At 38.8% G+C, this 22,075-nt stretch overlaps 1 protein-coding gene across 1 annotated transcript in view; it reads left to right on the forward strand.

Moving 5' to 3' along the window:
- The window catches only part of HS3ST3A1 (heparan sulfate-glucosamine 3-sulfotransferase 3A1), a 92,503-nt gene extending 70,871 nt beyond the window's left edge, over positions 1-21,632 (forward strand). Inside the window, exon 2 of the mRNA XM_058559682.1 lies at positions 19,679-21,632. Within this exon, the coding sequence (XP_058415665.1) occupies positions 19,679-20,300 (622 nt within the window). The 3' untranslated portion in view covers positions 20,301-21,632. The remainder of the gene's footprint in view (positions 1-19,678) is intronic.
- The last annotated feature ends 443 nt before the right edge of the window (positions 21,633-22,075 follow it).

The raw sequence follows: 22,075 nt of genomic DNA on the forward strand, positions 1-22,075 counted from the left end.
AGACTCGGCCACTTGTAGTTTCCCTGAATGTGCCACAATCTTCTGCTCCTCCATGTTTTCAAATACTGTTTCTTCTAGAATCCTTCTCCTCCTCCTGCTTGATTCTGATAAACTATAGTGAAACCCATGATAAAGTGAATCTACGCATAACTAGTGATTGGCTCCCAGTCTCCATATCAGACTTGCTCTGTGCTATCTCAAGTTCACAGTATATGCAATTGAACTGTTTGGGAGGCCACATACAGCTCTACTCTCATTATCATTCTAATGTCCACTCAAGCACCACTGTATTTGTGAAGCCTTCTCTAAATTTTTTAGGTGGATCAGGTACTCCTCCAAATGTAACAAATATTTCCATTATAATAATTCTACCATTGAAATCCAATGCTGTTATGTCTTTCTATCAAGATGGTAAACTGATTGAGAGCAGGAACGTAGTCTTTTTATCCTTGTAGTTGCATTTTCTAAGAGAGTGCTTGGCCAAAGTAGGCACTCAATAAATGTTTGCTAAATAAAAATCTTACACTAGGGGTCAAACCTAAAAGTAGCCATATAATAACAATTCAGTAAATATTTATTGATTATGAGCAGTGAATTGGATATGTTTGAAATGATAGGATAGGGAGCATGTGAATGTGCCTTCTTGAAATGAGATGGTATTTTTAGAAGTCTGATGAAATTTCAGACTTTTCCCTCAGAAAAATGTATATATGCTCACATTCACATTTTTACATATACTTACAGTGAGTTCACTACTTCCTGATACTCATTCTTGGAATGTAGGTTAAAAACCTCTGCCTTCAGTTGATAAGAACATGGTCCTATGTCAGACTTAGCTATATGAAGGACAGATTTTAGGGACTTGCGGTTAGACCATCCATCTTGACCTACCCATCATAGTCCTTCATTCTTACCTCATGACGAGTGTGCAAGTGACCAGAGTATAGATTCTGTCATATCTATGTCTTTATCTATATTTTAGTTATCTTCTACCCCTAAAATATTTTTTAAGACTCATGTATTATTTTAGGCTATCGATAATTAAATATATACAAATAGTAACATCTACCACAAATATGTCTCATTTGACATTGCTTAACCATAATTCGTGTAAATACATAGATCTATTCAAAAAAAAATCACTGGATAGAAAATATAATTTCTGCATCTTAAAGAACATTTTAAGGTATATTTAGATTAAATGAAACATCAATATCTCATTCAAAATAGGAGCAAAAATGGAAACTATTTAGGAAAAATACCAACAAGAAGTATGCACAACTTGCCTGTAAAAAACTTTACCATGAATTCATGACCTGTGGCTAGGCAAAGAATTCTTAGACATGGTGCTAAATGCATAATCCATGAAATAAATGGATAAATTGAACTTCATCAAAATTCAAAACTTTTGCTCAGCCAAAGACACTGTCAAAAGAAAGACAAATACTGCATGGTATCACTTATGGAATCTAAAAAAAAAAAAGTCAAACTTATACAACAGAGAGTAGAAAAGTGGTTACCAAGGGCTGGAGAGTAGGTAATCTAGGGAGAGGTTGGTAAAAGGGTACAAACTCTGATTTATAGTATGAATAACGTCTGAGGATCTAATGTATAACATGGTGACTGTAGTTGATAACACTGTATTGTATAATTGAAATTTGCTAAGAGAGTAGAACTGAAATGTTCTCACCAAAAAAAACCCAAAAAGAACTGAAAAAAAAGTCCTCCAAATTTAATCATTATGGTTCAGTCTAGCAATCATTAAAAAAAAGAATGAAAAGACAAACTATAAACTGGGAAAATATTTCCAAATCTTGTATCCAACAAAAGACTTCTAGTTACAATATATAAAGAATTTTTAAAACTCAACAGTAAGAAAATAAACAACCCAATTAAAAAATGGGCAAAAAGCTTTATTTAATAAACATTTCAACAAAAAGGCAATTAAGCAAATGAAAAGATGTTCAATATCATTAGCCATTAGGAAACTGAGATACCACTACATAATTATTAGAAAGGCTAAAAAAAACAAAAACAAAAACAAAAGCTGACAATACCAAGTGCTCACAAGGATTGGAGAAAATGGAACCCTCATAAATTGCTTTGCGAATGCATATGGTATGGCCACTCTTTGAAACAGTTTGGCAGTTTCTTACAAATTTAAATACATACTTACCAAATGACCCAGCAATCCCACTCCTTGTGATTTACCCCAGAGAAAAACTTATATTCACACAAAAACCTGTACCAAATGTTTATAACAGTTCTATTCATAATTGCTGAAAACTGAAACCAACTCAACTGTCCTCCAAGACGTGAATGGATAAACAAACTGTGGTTCATCCACGCAATGGAATACTACTCAGCAAGGAAAAGGAACAAACTATTGCTGTATGCAACAGCTTCAATCAATCTCAAAGTCATTATGCTGAGTGAAAGAAGCAGTCTCAAAAGGTTATATATGATTCCATTTATATGATATTCTCAAAAAGGCAAAATTATAGTGAGAGAGAACAGATCAATGTTTGCCAGGGGTTGAAGGGAGGGTGAGATTACAAAGTGATAGCACAATATTGGAGTGATGGAAACTGTTTTATATTCTAATTGGGATCATGGTTACACATCTAGGTACATATTGAATTTCATAGAATTGTACTCCAGAAAAGTCAATTTTACTATATGTTAATTTACATAGAAAATGAAATAAAAGCTTTACTTAGGAATATAGAGGAAAATCTGTATAAATGACAGCCATATCATCTTCCTAGATTAACAGATTCGGTATGAAAGAATGTCATTTCTTCCTCAGTTAGTCCTTACGTTTTACGAAACCCCAATTCCCATGGAAGTGAGGAGAGGAAGAGGACTTGATGGAAATATTTTCTTATTCTTCAGTCCATTTGGAAGAAAACAAATTCAATAAAAATATTCAAGAATAGAATAGACAGGCAATTTCCTGTTAGATTTGAGACATATCATGAAGGTACAATAATTAAAAGAGTGTTCTACTCGTGCCAAAATAAACATAAAACAGAATGTAAAAACTTAATACACGAAATGGCAGTTACTTAGGAGTTTAGTATATGAAGTAGGTGGCATATCAGTACTGGATAAAAAGACAATTATCTGTCTTTTTTTTTTTTGAGAAGATTGGCCCTGAGCTAACATCTGTTGCCAATCTTCCTTCTTTTTTCCTTTTCTCCCCAAAGCCCCAGTAGATAGTTGCATGTCATAGTTGTATATCCTTCTAGTTGCTCTATGTGGGGTGCCACCTCAGCATGGCTTGATGAGCAGTGTGTAGGTCCACGCCCAGGATCTGAACCGGTGAACTCCAGGCCACCAAAGCAGAGCACACAACCTTGACTGCTACACCACCAGGCCGGCCCCTCTGTCATTTTTTAAAAAGAAAAGTATTTAGAATTCAACCTCAGCAGTAATTTAAAATAAATTCCAAAATGAATAAAATTAAAGTCAAAGATGGGTATTTGTTTATTTAATATTAAAATAAGAAAGATCTTACTTAGAAAACATCATAAAGGAAAAGAAAAAGCCATAAAGAAAAAGATTAATAGATTTAAAACATAAAAAATATTAAAAACCCCATAAACAAAAAAGAAATGAGAAATGATAAACAGGAATACTTGCTACTTAAAAGAAAAGGTATAAATATGATTAATATAAAGAAAATGTCTAAAATCTAAGAAAAAAGGTGCCCCAGTAGAAAATAATAGGCAAAAAAAAATACAAAACTAAGAAATGCCTTAAAAATCATATTCCTAATAAATATCTGGGAAAATGCTCACTAGTTCAAAATGTTAAGCATTAAAATATTGAAAAATCATTTTCCTTTGTTCTTGGCAGTAATTGTGCAGTATTATAATACACAGTCTTAATGAGTGCATGAAAAAATATATACTTTAATATACTGAAATAGAACTTAGATATTTAAAACAATATATTAAAATTCAAAGACAAAATTTAAATACATTCATGGAAGGCAGGTTTGCAATATGATTTAAAATATACATGCCTCCTTTCCTCTTCAAGGAAATAATTAAACATGTGAATGAAAATATTTAACTTTGGAAACAACCTAAGTATACAACAATGAGAGATTCACTAAACACTTTATGGCCATTCATATAATGGGATACTGCACAGTCATTTAAAATGAAGTCAATGTGTATTTAACATCAGGAATGATGTTGCCTATTTATTCCTAAGTGCAAAAGCAGTTTAAAATGGCGTATGTGCAAAACGGTCTCATTTTATAAATAACTTATAAAGAACTGCATAGAATAGTCTAGAAGAATATATTTTAAAATGCTACATCTGTGTGATGGGTGGGTGATTTTACTTTTTAGAATTTTGTGCTTCTCTGAATTTTGTCAGTTTTCTACAATGAACCTTTTTTACTTGTGCAATTTGTAAATTTCTTAAAAATTTAATTAATAAAGAGTCCATTTGGATAACAGCTGTTTTCTCCATGGTCTCCCCCTCGAGCCTGTGATGTGTTTTCCTCCACTGGAAAAAGAGAATCCTTCCTGTGCAGTCCCACAGATGTAGTGCAAGCACGGCTGTGGCATCTCTGTGGTGGTAGAACCACGTAGTCCATGTGAATTGCTTCATTGGAAAGTCTAATTCCTGAGAGCCCTCAGGCTTGTTTGGAACCAGAGCCTCTTCTGTCTGCCTCCTTTTTCTTTATAATGACTTCTCTGAGCCCTGGTGCATTCTCCTCAGGCCCACCCTCAACACTGTCAGGCCTCTGAACAAGAGTGCAAATGGAGACCCACATCCCGTATGTCTAAACATTTCAAAAGTGATAAAGCAAGCTAATAAACTGTTGAATGAAATATATGCTCTTCTCCTATTTTGACAAATATTCCTTCATAACAAGAAAACAGAAAAATATATTTAAATCTATTGTTTTTATATGTCTGGAAGCTTTGGCAAAATACCAAAGATGACTAGATTTGATTATTATTGCTCAGCTGGGTATTCTGTTGATGGGCCAGCAATGTTTGCATGAGTAATAAAATGAAGACATACACAAATCATGAACCGTTATGTCTTTATGCAATACAGTTCATTTCTCCTGCTTGATTTCAGCAAAATACTAATTATGTTACAATCAAGATTTTTATATTAATTTTGTTCTATTGTCAATAATGATCTAAAGCAGGGGTGGGCAAACATTTTCTGAAAAAGTCAAAATAATAAATCTTTTAGACTTTGTAGGCCATATGGTCTCTGTCACAACTGCACAACTCTGCTGCTGATGTTCAAAAGCAGCCCTAGGAGGACCTGGCGGTGTGTCCATGAAACTTTATTTACAAAGATACTTGGATTGGACCTGTGGACCAGAGTTTGGAGATCCTTGATCTAAAGGATTTTTAAAGGGCAAATGTACAAATTTGGATATATCTTGATCCAAACTGTAAATTAAAGTGTAAAATTTGAAATTATTTTCCTACGTTTTATTTTTCTAGTAAGGTATTCCAAGTTATCAAAATCCAAAGACAAAATGTAAATTATAATTTTTAAATATTAAAATTTGACACAAAAATTAAAGTTGACTTCATATTAATTTTTTTAAATTATAATTCAATCTTATTAAGCATTTTCATAAAATTAGAACTAGTTTCCATTCTAGCTTTCAATGCCCATCCAGTTGCCCAGGGAAAGAATTCAGTATCGTGCTTCACCTGTTTCACCCAGAACTACATATTTATGAGTTTTTGAGTAGCATCATTTGCTTAATAATGCAGAATGACTCTCCACCTCTGTGCACAACTGTTGTGAGTACCATGCTAATGTGTGAGTACCTCCAGGACCGTGAATTGGAATAGGAGGAGAAGCGAAGAAATGAGCACTCAGTAATACTAGCAAATGATGCTTTTATATCAAGAAGCGATTTCATGCCATCCGATATGAAACCCTCGATAAGTCACTCATCTTTTCTCTCAGCTAACTACTTCCCTCACTCAAACTTCCGGAAACCAGAAGCAGTGACCATCTCCAGTGCTGGCAGCCACACCAACCCATGTGCGTTCTCAGCATTCAGACCTGCTATTTTGAAGACATGGGGCCAGAGGTTTGGAGAAGTGTTTCCCTGGGACCTGAACAGTATTAGTCATGAGAGTGGACGTTTAGGGCTGTGGATTTCACTGTGCCAGCCCTTGAGTGACAGTTTCTTTAATAAATTTGTGTAGGTGAATATGTGGGACTTTCTACATTGGGGGTCTTTGAGCTGGGCGCTTCTTGTCTAAGGGCACTACTGCCGTTTTCACCTATGTCCCTCCTGGAGCGAGGGTTTTCTCCTTCATGGTGGCATGTGTTGCAGCTATGCTGCTGGGCTGTGTCAGTGAACACTCGATTGCTTTCCTGAGGTTTGTTTTGTCTGCATGCCTCATTTCATGATGATGTCATTATTTAGGAGGTTTGTTTTATATCATAAGAGTGAGATTATTTTGGAAGTTCTGTAAGTGAGACAGAACGTGTATCATTTTCTACCGTTCAAAACCAGGGAAGCTGATGGCAGGGTACTGATGGCAAGCTTTAGAAAGAATATCCAGGCAGTCCAAGGCCCCAGAGCATGCAAAATCATAGCTTCACATCACTTTTCCTGTTTTAAACTTAGAAGACATATTGATTTAGCACCTACTCTGTGTCCGGAACCCAACAAACAGACAAAAAAAGTCAAAGAAATTAAAACAAACAGAAAGCGCACCTTTGCCAAAATGTAACAAAGAACCTTTCTAAAATTTCAGATTTTTCCTCATCGTGCTCTCAGCGTGTCTCTCTCTCAGCTTTCCCGCTCTCCTTAAGTCGTCGATTTCCAGGCAAGGAAAGCACATTTCTTCCCTTATCTCCAGCAGCACATATGCAAAGCCCTGATAATTCCAGGCTGATGAGAGAGCCGTGCTCTGAAGCAGCTGTCCACAGTAGCACAAAAGCTGATAGCACAGCTCTCCAACTCATCATTTATAAGACTCCTGTCAGGAGCCAAGATGAGCCCAGATGGGGGTTTGCTGTGGCTGCCACCACAGAGCTGGGAGAGGTGCCTGCCCTTGGCCCATGCCCTGCCCACTTTGATCAGGAATTCCACATTCCCCTTCTAGATGGTTGATCTTATAACATGTTAAAAGTACCAGACAGGATGGAGAAAACCAATTCTCCCTTTCATCAGGGCTCCCATGTAATGTAGCTTTCCTACTGGGGGAGCTCTGCAAGGGAATCTCCCCTTCACGGCTGAACTTTATTTCTCAGGGATTTAAAACTTCAAGGTGGTCACGCCCTGTGCGTATTGTATTTCTAGAATTAGGGAAGAATGCTGTGTCATAGAAAGAACAGTGAACCAAGGGTCAGGAGACCAGAATCTCAGCCAAGCTTTGTGTCCGTGTGGCTGCGTGACTTCTCAGACCTTCCCACATCTGTGAGATGAAGGGGCTGGACTGGGGGATTTCTAAGACCCCTCCCAGTTCTAATATTCAGTGGTGCTGCTGCTTAGAGGGATACAGTCCTCCCCCTTCCCTTTCTCATTCACATTCTTTTCTTTTTTTTCACACCTTCTTGATCTCTTTGTCTCTCTGTAATCTCTCTCTCCTTCGCACACACATACACTAAGGGTTTGTAAATATTTATCAGCCTTTAGATCCTGACTAATTTAATTATAGTTTATCTCCACTATTTATAGTCATTTTTTATAACTAGATTTAGGATCATTCTGTAAGAATTATTTCTATTCTAACTGATTTCAGTTGTTCTCTCAGTTTTTTATACACTGACTTTATGCTTGAGCTTTTAATTTGGCTCTATCTCTGGTTCAACTGAAATAAAACTTCGTTTGGTTTTTTCTCACAATTACATAGACGCTAAACTTTTTGAATCATTGCGTATCTGAAAAAGTCATTTTGATATGACTTCAAATGAAACTTAGCTGAATATAAAAGTCTTTTTTCCTTTAATCCTTTACACCCTTTGGGCACATGTTGCTAAAATCTAAGGTCAACCCACCTCCATTTGTCAGTAGCCTAGTTATTGTGTTATTTTGTTTGCCTTTCATTTTGAATGCCTATGAAAGTCTTTATTCTCAAACTCTGAAGATTTGCTAATATTTTTCAAAGTGTGGATCTTTACCAGGGCTGGAAGTCGGGTGAGGCACCAGCAGTACATAAGGTAAAATATCTAGGAGAAGCTTACTCTCCGGGTAGTGCAAGTGTTGAGTTCTGCACACAGGGTTGGAAGAATAATTGTCACTCTTGAGCTTGGTACATAAAGAATGTCTTAAGTCCAGAGAGAGACCCACTGTGGAGAAGTATGACATGTTCCTCTCTTTTTCCAAGTGGTTTCTTAGGCTCTGATTGTTTTATAGATTCTGACATTATTAAGTTGTCTGTGAACTTAGTTTTTAATATGGTTAGTTGACTTTTTTTCTGGATATTCTTTGATATTTTCATAGGACATTGTGAGAAGCACATCAGTTGCCAAGAGCCAGACACCATTTAAAATAGAGTTTGGGATAATGTACACAGGGTTAGAAATGATATTTTAAATCTAAATACATGAGTTCTCCAGTGAAGTAATCTTAGAAGGAGAAATTCAGAGGGTGATGCAATGAGCCTTGTGAGATATTGGTCTATTTTTGTATTTTCTAAAAGTCAATGGATGAGATAATTTGTGGGATTACTTGGAAATCTCTAAGGTCCTACACGAACATAAAGGATTATTGCTTGAATTTATGATTCAAGATAACTCTTGCCCCTCCCCTTTCATGACTGCTCTGCTCTCTGACCTGGATACAGATATATTTTCCACCCTTTCATGAGGTTCCCCAAAATTATCAACCAAGAATCCTTGACTTTTTTCTCCTCCCCTGGAGTGCCAAGGAATGTTGTGTTGCTTTCTTGAAATAAGCTTTTCTTCCCTTTGTTATAAAGCCTGGTGAGAGTAAAAACCATCTCTTCCTCTTTCTTTGCTTCAATGTTCAGAGTTTTAGAAGGAGTCTGCTGTCAACGGCCCTGGGAAGTGTACCAGCCTTTAAGTTTGATGTTTGACGTATCTTGACGACAGTTTGGTTATTCGAATTACACATCTAGATTCGGTCAGTGTGGGAGCCAGTGCAAAAACATAAGTCTTCCTCTTCCACAGAAGCCAACTCAAACAACAGCTAAAAGGAGTTTTCTTTCCAGCTTCACAAGTCACGTTTTGAGTGCGGTCCCACATGACAACAGCAGGAAAAGAAATATCGACGTGATTGGGGCTTGGCCAGAGGGACAGCAGGCTGACAGCACCGGGGGGGGGGGGGGGGAGTGGGGGGGTTGCAGCAGCTTCCTCTGCTCCAAGATCCCGCCATCAGGGACCCATGGGAACTACCTTCAGGCCATGGCCTTGAAAAGAGCGTGTTTTTCCTAGCATTTTCTGCTGCCAGAGGCTTCCAGAAACAGACACATGGTTCTGTTTGGTTGTATAGACTAAAAAAATTGTATGTGTACATGGGCCAGATTTATTTATTCCTCAAGGTAAATTACCTTTGCATTACAATTCAGAGACTTTCCCTGGAAGCATATTCTTCATTGCAGAAGAAAGCCTTTGAAAACATGCTATGTCTTTTACGTGTTTGCAAAATACCAGACAGAATGACTTGCACTCTGAGATGAATAGGGAAGTTGTGCGTGTAGTGCTCATATGTCTTGGCAGGATGTCAAAGATGGCCACCAACAACAATGCTGTTGCCTGGGTGTTTGGGAAGGTTGAAAGAACATATGCTTTAGAGCTGAATGGACCTGGGTTTTCATCTTCTCCCTTTCACTCATTACTGCGTGTCTTTGGACAAGTCATATTACCTCTCTGAGCCTATTTCCTCATCTGTGAAATTAAGCTAATAATTCTACTTTCTGCTGTTTCTGTGAGACGCAAGAAATAACACATCAGATCTTGGTCTGTGGTAAATGCTTAATAAGTGTTCATTTGCTTCAGTCTTCGTCATGTTCTTCCTAAGACACGTGAACTTGAATTTTGCCTGCCCTGTATCTGTTATTTTTAACATAGCTCTATCCGTGAACTTCATATTCTAGCAGTGATATCTTTTTTTGATGTTTCAGACACAGAGGAAGCATGGGACAGAGATGGGTCTCCTTAGTCACTGCCTTATTGAATGCAGTGAGACCACTCAACTCACGACTTCCTGGTCTTTCTGCTGCCCCTAAGCACTGGGAAAACGCCAAGTGAGCCTTCATCTGAACCAGCCTCAGCACTTTCCCTGGGCATCAGTTATTTGAGCTGTGTTCTTTCAGACCTCATTGATTTTGAAATCAATTCTGTTGATGCAGAATTGCCCTGCTTGATGATTGATACAAATCTTTCGATTTGATTGGTGGAGTCACACTTCAGAACAGAGCAGTTCGAGGTGCAGAGCTTTCCATTTGACAGATTAATGATGAATTAAAGTCCTGCACCATCCGTGGAATCCTAGAGGTGGGAATGCTTTAGAGACACAGAAGACAATACTCTTATTTTGCTTATGAAGAAACCCAGGCCCAGAGAACTAAAGTGATTTGCTCAAGATCACACAGCTTATTAATAGAAGAATCAGGAATCCACACTCCTATTCCCAGTTTTGAGTTTCCTATAAGACTATGTTGTCTTCATGGAGACATGTGATCCATCTGTGCCATATTTTAGAATAAAGCCAATAATGTTTTGTCTCCATTTAAATTCTTAGTTAGAAATCCTAACTTTTTAAAATTATCTCCAACTCTGCTGAAGGAGAAACTTACATTTTTTTCCTTTTTGGGGGGAAGGGGGCCTACTTCTTTCTTCAAAATAACTATTTTTGGGGGGTTTTTTTAAGTAAAATTTTTATCATTTTCCACTTTTAAAACTTTGGGATCTTTTTTGAAAACTTTGACTTCGTTCCCTTCCTAAATCAGCTGTCCAGCCTCCTCAGTTCTCCCTTCAGGTTTTCTCCTGCTCTCCCCACCCCTGTCTTTCCCACTCTCAGCCCCCTAATCCAGGTCGTTAGCTCCTTAAGCTTGGATTATGTTGGAAGAGCCTCCTAAAGTGTTTAACTCCCTGCACTCTTCTTGCTCCCTTCCACCTTGTGCACTGCCCCCAATTTAGTTCATCGCTGACGGTAAACATGCCATCATCTTTTCAGTCTAATTTCATACAACTCTCCTGAGTCAAGCAGACACATTCCTTCCTCTGTATTCAATTCAGACTTTGGGTCTTTCAGGATCTTCACAGCTACCCTCTGGATAACTGTCTCATGTTTTCATGCTCTCCCTCTGTCAAATCTGCTCCATCCTTTCTCTGCTGACTTTCTCTTATCCGATGCAACAGAAGTAACCTTGCACTAGGCTTTGGGAGGACCATCACCTTCCATATGGTGACTGTGGGAACTTGTGCATGCCACTTAGCCTCTGAATCTTAGCTCCCTTGTCAGAAAAATTGGGGATCATAATACCTGCCTCCTCTCTCCTATGGCTGTGTCAAGATCCAATGAGAAAGCAATTGCTACAATGTTTTGCAAACATAACACACTCTTCAGATATCTCTGTACTCATGTCCACACTCTAGAGACACATCTACTATGATGCCGTGAACACCACCGTGCTTACAGCACTGTAAGATTCAGTGGCCCGGTGTGGGGCGGAGCCTGGGCAGCTCCTGTCCCAATAACTTACCTAGGGTGAGGAGGAAGGGGTCACGGAGAGGACCACTGATTCCTAGCTATGGGAGCTCAACTCCTTTCCCATTTCATAAAATGATCTGAATTTCCACAAATTGGAGATGTAGTTGGTTTAGCAAATGCCCTGTTTTGAAGTGCATGTTTTTCCTGGAGAATTATGGAAAATTGGTCCATTTATTTTTTTATAAGCATTGCAAACTTTTTATTGAAGTATAACAAAATTCAGAAAAGGAGACAAATCCTGGGATACAGCTCAATGACTTTTCACAAGGTGGATAAATTTGTGTAACCAGCACCCAGGTCATGGACTGGGATAGTTTCATCTTTCCAGAAGCCCCTTGTGCCTCATTCCGGTCACTAATTCCCCCAAGGGTAACCACTATCCTGACATCTAACACTATAGGTACCCGGTTTTGAACTTTTTATAAAGGAAATCATACAGTATATACATTTTGTGGTTGGCTGTGTTTGTTAATATGTGTTTATGAGATTCATTCACAGATTTTTGAGTCACTCATCCCAATGGTGTATAGTATTTCATATATATACATACATACATAAAACAAATATGTGTATATGTTATATATATACACACATATGTATCCCTCTATTTTTGATGAATGTTTGGGTAGCTTGCATTTTGGCTATTATGATTAATTATAAACATTCGTGAATGTGTCCTTTGGTGAACATATGTACAATTTCTGTTGAGTCCTGGGAATGAAATTGCTGGGCTATGGTGTATGCATATATTCGGCTTTGGTAGATAGTGCCAAAAATTTTCTAAAGTCGTTATGTCAATTGACACTCAAACCAACAGAGAGCCAATTGTTCCACACCCTCACCCACACTCAGAATTCTCTGTGGTTTTTATTCTAGCCATTCAGGTGGGTGTGTCATTGTATGGCATTGTGTGTTAATTTGCATTTTGCTGATGACTAATGAAGTTCAGCACCTTTTCATGCATTTATCTACTTTTGGATTCTGTCTTTTGTATATAGTGTCTACTCGAATCTTTTGCCCATTTTCCTTTTATGCTGTCTAGCTTTTTTAACTTACTGATTTGTAGGAACTCTTTTTATATTATGGACATGAATCTTTTGTCAGATAGATGTATTTTAAATATTTTCTCCCATTCTGAGGCTTGGCTTTTTATTCTCTTAGTGCTATCATTTGATGAATGAAAGTTTTTATTTTTAATATAGTCCAATTTGTTATTTTTTTCCTTATGCTTATTCTTTTAAGAAATTTAAGATATCTTTGCCCCTTCTGCCCAGAATCATTAAGATGTTGTCCTAGATTTCCTTCCAAGTTTTATTATGTTACCATTCATATTTATATCTGTAAGCCATCTGGAACTGATTTTTATGTGTGGTAAGAGATCAAGATTTCTTTTTCCATATGAAATATGGGAGGAATTGACTGAGTACCATTTATTAAAAATACAATGGGAAAGGGTAATTTTTGAGGAAGCAATATCTTCAGAAAGGGCCAGTAGCAGTTCTAGTGGGAGGGTGGGAGAGCAGGAAGGCAATACGAGGGCAGTGGAAATTCAGGGGAGAAATGGCCCCAGTGGATACGAAGGGTGGAGCACATGACGTGGGTTCCTTTTTAATACCTTCTTGAATGTGTTATGTGCACAATGAATATGTATTGTTGAGTGCCATCAAGGGCTACCTCTGGGTGCTGCCCCTAACCATGGAAGTGGTGGTGCAGACAGTGCTAGAGCAGTGGCCATTTTATCCCAAGGGAGACCTTGCCTTTAGGACGGTCAATGGGCACTGTCATGGAGGCAGTTCTGTTATATCAGCAGTGTGGCAGTAGGAAAGCTTTCTGGGTCATCTTAGTACTCCTACCATAAACTACTCACTTGATTCAGGGCTTGAGTAGGAAAAAACCGACTCTTTAGCAAGTCTATCATGGTTCCTGCTTGGCCATTTCTTACGCCGTACACAGCATAGGCAGCTACTCAAATAACTCTAGGCCCGTGGAGACTATTCCCAGTGTGGCTGATCAGATCCAAAATGAAATCCCCAGGACGTCGAGGTGGCACAACTTTACAAATCAGATGGAAGTGTTACCAAACAGTTTCCTTCTGGGCATAACTGTACCACACGGCATGGAAGGAAATTGATTCCCCTGAGAAACTGAGCTCATCTCTTTTACACTGTAACAAGCCAGTCCTTCCGTAGATCTTGGCTTTGCCAGTTCATAGCTTTCAACCAGGTATCCTCACTGTCTGAATGTCATACACAGGGGCCTCAAATGGACAGGTGCGTGGACGTCCCAGGAACATGCCAGAGGGTCTCTGATCTCCTCTGGACTCCAGACCCATGGGCTGCTTCTGGCAGTCAGGAGCTCCAAACACCAGGCATCACTCTCCTAAGAGCAGTTCTTGGTGTATTCACTATAGTAATGGTCATGCCGACACTCCGTTTACAGTCCAGATTTCCCAGACCGCTGCTTGACTTTTCTGGTGAGATGAATAAACTGAGATTAGAGAGGTTAAATGACTAGCTTGTGGTCACACAGCTGGCAGTGGGCAGAGACGGGCCACAAACCTCTTTTTCTAATTTCAGACAGCTCCACAAAATCTCATAAATTATTATATTCCCTTTTGGTCTAGCAAGAGGAAAGCAAAACCACAGCCTCCGTTGGTACTTTGTGCTAGTGTTTAATTATCTGCAAAAAAAGACTCCTTTGTCTAATTAAATTCTATTAATGCGACTGAAGCCCTTGTCTTCTTGGTGAGTTCTTTCTTTAATAAATTATGGTAAAATAGACATAACATAAAATTTACCATCTTAACCATTTTTAGGTGTACAGTTCAGTAGTGTTAAGTGCATTTACGTTGTTGAACAATAACTCTCCAGAGCTCTTTTCATCTCACAAAAGTAAAACTCTCTACCATTAAACAACTCCAATCCCCTCCTCCCTGCCTCTGGTAACCATCTTCCTCTTTTTGTCTCTATGAATTTGACTACTCTAGGTACCTCATATAAGTGGAATCAAATAGTATTTGTCCTTCTGTGACTGGCTTATTTCACTTAGCATAATGTCCTCAAGGTGTATCCATGTGGTAGCATGGGTCAGAATTTCCTTCCTTTTTAAGGCTGAATAATATCCCACTGTATGCATAGACCATATTTTGCTAAACCATTCATCCATCGATAGACACTTGTGTTGCTTCTACCTTTTGGCCATTGTGAATTCTCATGGCATTCTTTGGGGAGAAAGTGCAAATCTATGCAAACTGCCTTATAATAATCCTTAATTTGCTTGTGAATTCCCTTGCTATCCTTGTCCTCTAACAAGCTTCTCTAATTTTTTCTTGTAATTCTGGTTTCTACCCATTTCCCCATCCCCATACCTACAATAAATGTCTCCAAGTCCTTTTCACTATTTAGAGGCAAAGTTGGAATAGCTTAACTGTTAGCCTGGAAATGAAGGCCACCTAGGACCTACTCCTCCATCATCCAATTAGACTTCCCACTCCCCACCCCAGCTTGTTCCACCTTCAGGGGAACCTCGTGTGTCTTCTTTTTGCGTGCACCTTTCTGCTCCTGTAGCCTGTCTGGTATTTCTACAAAGCTTTCATACTACTAGGATGGCTCTTTCACTGCCTATCCAGGGCCCAAGCCCCCATACAGAGTACAGTCACGGTATATGCCTCACTCAGGTAAGAAAGGACGATTCCCAAGTTCTTTTAAATGTCAAAATACAGTATTCCAAATTACATGTGCATTTCATTTTATGTGATAGATGAGCTCTTTTTTGAATGTTAAAATTCAAATTGCAGGGGCCGGCCCAGTGGTCTAGTGATTAAGATCTCACGCACCGCTTTGGCAGCCCAGGGTTCGTAGGTTCAGATGATCCTGGGCACGGACCTACACACTGCTCATCAAGCTATGCTGTGGCAGCGTCACATATATAAATAATAGAGGAAGACTGGCACAGATGTTAGCTCAGGGACAATCTTCCTCAAGCAAAAATCTTTCTCACCAAAAAAAAAAAAAAATTCAAATTGCGATAAGAAAATGAGTAAAGAAATTAAAAAGGAGATTACTATTTAAAGACTCTTGTGTGAGTCCTTTTACAAAGCAATCGTACTTTACAATGCAAGCTTCGTCAGGATTTATTTAGACTATCACTTCTTCTTTTTTGAAAAAAGTACCTTGCAGGCAGCTTATAGTTGACTCCCCTCCAACCCCATGTAAACCAGTCCATTTTCCTCATCCTTTAGATGACAGTAATTAATGTGTTTTTCTTCTGAAATCCTATTTTAGCTGTTTCCTCTTCAAACTCCTTCTATTTTGGATAGCCCTTTCCCCTACTCTACTGAGATAATTTAAAATATGGTTTCTTTTTTCAGCCATATTAGTAGTATTTCCTCTGGCCCAGCACAATCTGCAGCTTTAATCTCTGCTGAAAGGCTGCTGGGGACCTGTGCATCCCCCAGAGACGGGAGGAAGGAAGGCTGGGATTACCAACCAGCAGCTCCCAGGTGACGGATGCTATCTCTGTTTTCCTGGCCAAAATACGAGGTTGAGTAGCTAAAAGTCAGAGATTACAGGAAAGGAGGCAGGAATGCTGACTTTTCTTTAATCAACAAATACTCCTTCTTATCACTTCAATGATATTTGATGTTTGCTTTTAGAGTCCAAAACTTTTTCACACATTTGATCAAATTTCCTTCACTGAGATATTCCAACAATTTCTGGATCGATTTGGCTCATCTTATAAAAGTGTAACCTAAGCTTCCAAAGTAGGCTGGCCTGGCCAATTTCTGAGTTCCATGGAGGGAGTTACATGGTGACGAAATCTGTGAATTCCTATCACACAGTGGCACCAGCATTGCCTAGGCGGTAATAACAATTGGTGTCTCCCTTGTGTCAACACCAAACCCTCTGGTCTCTGCTTAATCTTACCTGGACCTTAAGGTATATTTAAGGAGTGGGGGATGGGACACATTAAAAGTTCTTTTGAGAAAAGAATTGTAGATTTCTTAAAAAAGATAAAACAACAGAAATCAGATATCTAATTATCATTTCTCCCTTCCAAAAAAAAATAAAGATACCCTGACTGAAATATCAAAGAGAGCAAAAATCTGAGAAAACCTCCATCATTAAACTAAGCCAGGGTCAGTGGTTTATCACTACAAATGTTGCAGAATTTGTGCTAGATATAATGTAGATAAGAGTAGGAGTGTTTATGAACCAACTGGTGTGATGCCTGAGACAGATGTCAAAGTACAGTCATGTGCTGCATAACGACATTTCGGTCAACGACAGACTGCATATATGACGATGGTCCCCTAAGATTAGTACAATACGGCCTAGGTGTGTAGTAGGCTATACCATCCAGGTTTGTGTAAGTACACTCTATGATGTTCGCACAACAACGAAATCACCTAAGGACGTATTTCTCAGAACATGTCCCCATTATTAAGTCACCCCTGACTGTAATCCATTTGGGGTGGTGGGAGAATAGACACAGAGGGGTTATGAATGAAATGTATGAAATGAAATTGGCCACCAAGTACTAATTTCTGAAGCTGGGTGTAAGGTACATGCGATTTATGTTACAATTCTCTCTATTTTTGTGTATGTTTGGAATTGTTCGTAATACATAGTTAGTGAATAGTGTAGGTGGGACGCAATTATAGGAAGTCAACAAAGGCAAACTCATCACACAAAGTACATTCTTTTATTACAAAGGCAAACTAGAAATTAATAATGAAATTATAACAAAAACAGCAAATCAAGCATTAGAATTCAAAAATAAAAATACAAGCAATCCTAGATAATGCCTGGACCAAAAAGGAAATAAAAAGTACAAAACGCAATTGCTAAATGTTTGTGAAGTTATGACAAGGACAGCAGTACATGTCAAAACTTGTGGGATTTGACCAGGTCTGTACTTAAAGGGAAAATGTTGCCTCAAGATGCTTTTATTACTTCAGAAGAGAGATTGAAAGGTAATGAACTAAGCATTTGGTTAAATAAATTGGAAGAATGACAAAGCATAACTAGAAGATGGATAAGGGGGTATTAAAAGGTTAAAATACAAATCAGTGAATGAAAAAAATATAATCTAGGGGCCGGCCCAGTGGCGTAATGGTTAAGTTTGCACGCTCTGCTTTGGCAGCCCGAGGTTCCCGGGTTTGGATCCTGAGCGTGGACCTACGCGCCACTCGTCAGGCCATGCTGTAGTGGTGTCCCACATACAAAGTGGAGGAAGACTGGCACAGATGTTAGCTCAGGGCCAATCTTCCTCACCAAAAAAAAAAAAAAATATATATATATATATATTTATGTATATATAAAATCTAACCTAGAAAGCAGAAAGAAAGGCAGAAAAAAAATTACGGTTGAGATTGGGAATATAATTTCAACTACTCAACTGGGTGGTTTTTAGAAAAATATTAATTGCCCAAATTGGCACAAGATGAGGAAGAGTATTACAATTAAACAATAACTGTAGAAGAAACTGAAAAGCTATTTGAAGATCCTGCTGCCTTTCCTACCCTCACACCGAAAACGCCGGTATAAGATGTCCTTGTAGATGACTCCCATCAAATTTTGAAGGAATAGAAAATTATTTTGCTACTTAAACTTCTCTAGGATATAGAAAAATATGAAACATTTCTCAACTCATTTTATTTGTGGAATAATTCATTTTCTAACAATTGATTAAACTATTGATCAAAAGAAAAACTACAGGAACACCTCATTAATGCATAGGGATGAAAAATCCAAAACAAAATAATGATGAATCAGATCTACGACTATATTAAAAGAATAACATACTATGATCAAATAAAGTTTATTCCAGGAATAGAAGTGAATCCAATATAAGAATATTTATAAGTTTGATTCTTCTTATCAGTGGAACAAAGGACAAAATACATTTAGTCATTCCAATAAATCCCCCAAATACATTTATTTTAATATTGATTTGAGCAACATCTATTTCCTATAAGACTTGGAATTAGAAAAACAGTGCCTTAATATTATAAAAATATATATATATATCTCAAATAAATAATGGATTTAATGGCTGTACACTTAACTTGGAAGAGTAGTTTTCTTCTCTGCTCATCTTTTTTGACTAGCCCTGGGACGCATCAGTTCTCAGTAGGAAGGTATGCCTGAACGGGCTAGCAATGTCTGCTCCATCAAGACTTCAATGGGACTTTTTTTAACATGATAAAGTGAGTCTAACATTCATCAGGAAGAATAAAAAGACAAGAATCATCAAGGATGTTTTGAACAATAGAGAGTCAGAACTTACTTTGGTGTACATGAAAATACCCTATAGTATGATAATCACGTAACATGAGAATTAGGCCAGTGTAAAGAGGAATCAAGATAGATTATTGTAATGATGGCATTTCAGATTATTAGATAAAAGATGGATTATTTAATGTCTTGTTGGTTACAGGAAAATTCAGGAATTATAAAACGAAGTATTTTGTGTACTATGCTATGATATGAAGTTAAATATAATGGCTTTGTTTATAAGAAAACTACAGAAGAGGCTCATAGCGTTTTTAATACCATCTCATAGCAGTATAATTGTGTTTATTACAATATTCTAATTCGCCTAAAGAATCAGATCAACGTTATTTTCTTACAGCATTGTGGGTTAATAATAATAAAAAATAAAAATTATATAGCACTTATCCTGTGCCAGGCACTGTTCTAAGCTATTGAGGTATATTAACTCCCTTAATCATCACAACGACCGTATGAGATCGATATTATTATTCTTTACCATTAAATACACGAGCAACCAGAGGTGCAGAGTGTTTATGCGGCTTCTCCGCGGTCACACATCTAGTAAGTGGGCGAGTCGGCGTTGCGACTCCGGCAGTCTGGGTCCAGAATAAACATTACACTCCATCTGCTCCGAATGAGCTCTCTATGTAAATTAGGGGAAGTCGCTCATTTTTCAGGCTCTCATACGCCTTTTTGCTTTGCTCAGGGACCTGATGCCGAGAACCCTGGACGGGCAGATCACCATGGAGAAGACGCCCAGCTACTTCGTGACCCGGGAAGCGCCCGCGCGCATCTCGGCCATGTCCAGGGACACCAAGCTCATCGTGGTGGTGCGGGACCCGGTGACCAGAGCCATCTCGGACTACACGCAGACGCTCTCCAAGCGGCCCGACATCCCCACCTTCGAGAGCCTGACGTTCAGAAACAGAACCGCGGGCCTCGTGGACACGTCGTGGAGCGCCATCCAGATCGGCATCTACGCCAAGCACCTGGAGCGCTGGCTGCGCCACTTCCCGCTCGGCCAGATGCTCTTCGTGAGCGGCGAGCGGCTCATCAGCGACCCGGCCGGCGAGCTGGGCCGCGTGCAGGACTTCCTGGGCCTCAAGAGGATCATCACGGACAAGCACTTCTACTTCAACAAGACCAAGGGCTTCCCCTGCCTGAAGAAGGCCGAGGGCAGCAGCAGACCCCACTGCCTGGGCAAGACCAAGGGCCGGACCCACCCCGAGATCGACCGCGAGGTGGTGCAGCGGCTGCGCGACTTCTACCGGCCCTTCAACTTGAAGTTCTACCAGATGACCGGGCACGACTTTGGCTGGGATGGATGACAATATAATTTAAAAAGAAAAAAAAAATATCAAAATATAATATATTTTTTTACCAATCGGTAGAGAAAAGGCAGTTTAATATTTGTGCTGAAAATATTTGTTTCAGTATTTTTTTCAATGAATGTTGAGATTGTCCTCACCTCCACCCTTATCTTCATGTATAACCTACACCAAACATTTGGATCAACAAAAAAGGAAAACTTCACTCACCTAAATGCTTGCCATTTTCGGTTTTTATTTTCTGTTTTATGTATGCAATCATGAAGTGTGCACAGCAGTTGCCATTAAAACTTTTAAGAAAATCCTGAGGGTAAATCTCTCTCTCTCTTTTTTTTTTTGAACAAGGTCCAGATAAAATTGATATTTATCCTTATGTTTTTCTCCCTTTAACTTTTTTCCTGTGTCACTTTTTAAAAAAACATTTCCCAATTAATAATATTACATTAGTGGTTTGCACACCACCTCACAGTTGTCACCGTGCTTTCAAATAAAACGTCTTTTCTGATCCTTATACTACTATGTGGTATCAGAACTTGGTACCTAGAGATTATTATCCCCATTTTACAGATAAGGAAACTGAGTCTCAGGGAGACTTATCTTAAGGCCAGATGGCAGACCCTGGACAAAACCCTGCTTGTTCCTTGTTTTACGCCACTTTTTACAGGGAGAATGGGGAATAAGACATCTGTACTGCTAGAAATGATTAGCTAGTTTGGGGATGATCTGAGATGGGGCAGAGGGTTTCCTGTTGCTTTCTAAGTTCCAGGCAGCCTTCTGGACTCAGTCACATCACACAGCTGTGCTCAAGGAAACCACTCAGATCTGGACACGTCTTTTAAGAGCCAATCTTGGCTTTTAAAGTACCCTGAGATAGGGAAATGAGCTTGACTGAAGTTGACAGAAATCACTGGATTCTCGTATTGAGACCGAGATGGACAGCCACACCAGGATCAGGGCGAGATGTGGTAGGAGCACAACTTCCCTATTTGTTGTTTTGACCGTCATTTTTTTTTTTTTTAAAAAAGGAAAAATCCGGGTCTGCCCCATGGCGCAGCGGTTAAGTGCCTGCGCTCTCCGCTGCGGCAGCCCGGGGTTCACAGGTTCGCATCCCGTGCACACACTGACGCACCGCTTGTCAAGCCATGCTGTGGCGGAGTCCCATATAAAGTAGAGGAAGATGGGCACGGATGTTAGCCCAGGGCCAGTCTTCCTCAGCAAAAAGAGGAGGATAGGCATCGGATGTTAGCTCAGGGCTGATCTTCGTCACACACACACACACACACACACACACACACACACAAAAGAAAAATCCACTTCAGTCAGAGCTTACAAGTATGAATCTCATTTTTCTTTCTCTCTTTTTAACAAAGAAAATCTGCTTCCCTTTGTAATATCTCATTTCTATCCTTGGAGCTAGTAGTAAAAAAAAAATTCAGTAAACATCTCATTTGCAATGCCCTTATTTTTCACGGGTGGAGGTCTGTCACTTTGTCACTTTGTTTTTTCTCCATTTCCTCTTCATACCAATTATAACCTAATATTCATTAAAATTTGGAAAATATTCTAAGAAATGCAGATGTGGGTAAAATGGTGGTTTTTCCTTTTCTCCTATTTGTTTCTGCCCAGCACCTATTTAAATAGCTCAAATAAATCAATGGTTTATTAACGGTATTCCTTTCCTTCTCTGAGTGGGCATTAACAAGATTAGCATTAATGGGAAATAAATTGGTTTAGAGAGAAACACATAGGCACGAAATATATAAAACGTTGTAATT

The sequence above is a fragment of the Diceros bicornis genome, chromosome 18 (genome assembly GCF_020826845.1).
Source record: "Diceros bicornis minor isolate mBicDic1 chromosome 18, mDicBic1.mat.cur, whole genome shotgun sequence".
Lineage (NCBI taxonomy): Eukaryota > Metazoa > Chordata > Mammalia > Perissodactyla > Rhinocerotidae > Diceros > Diceros bicornis.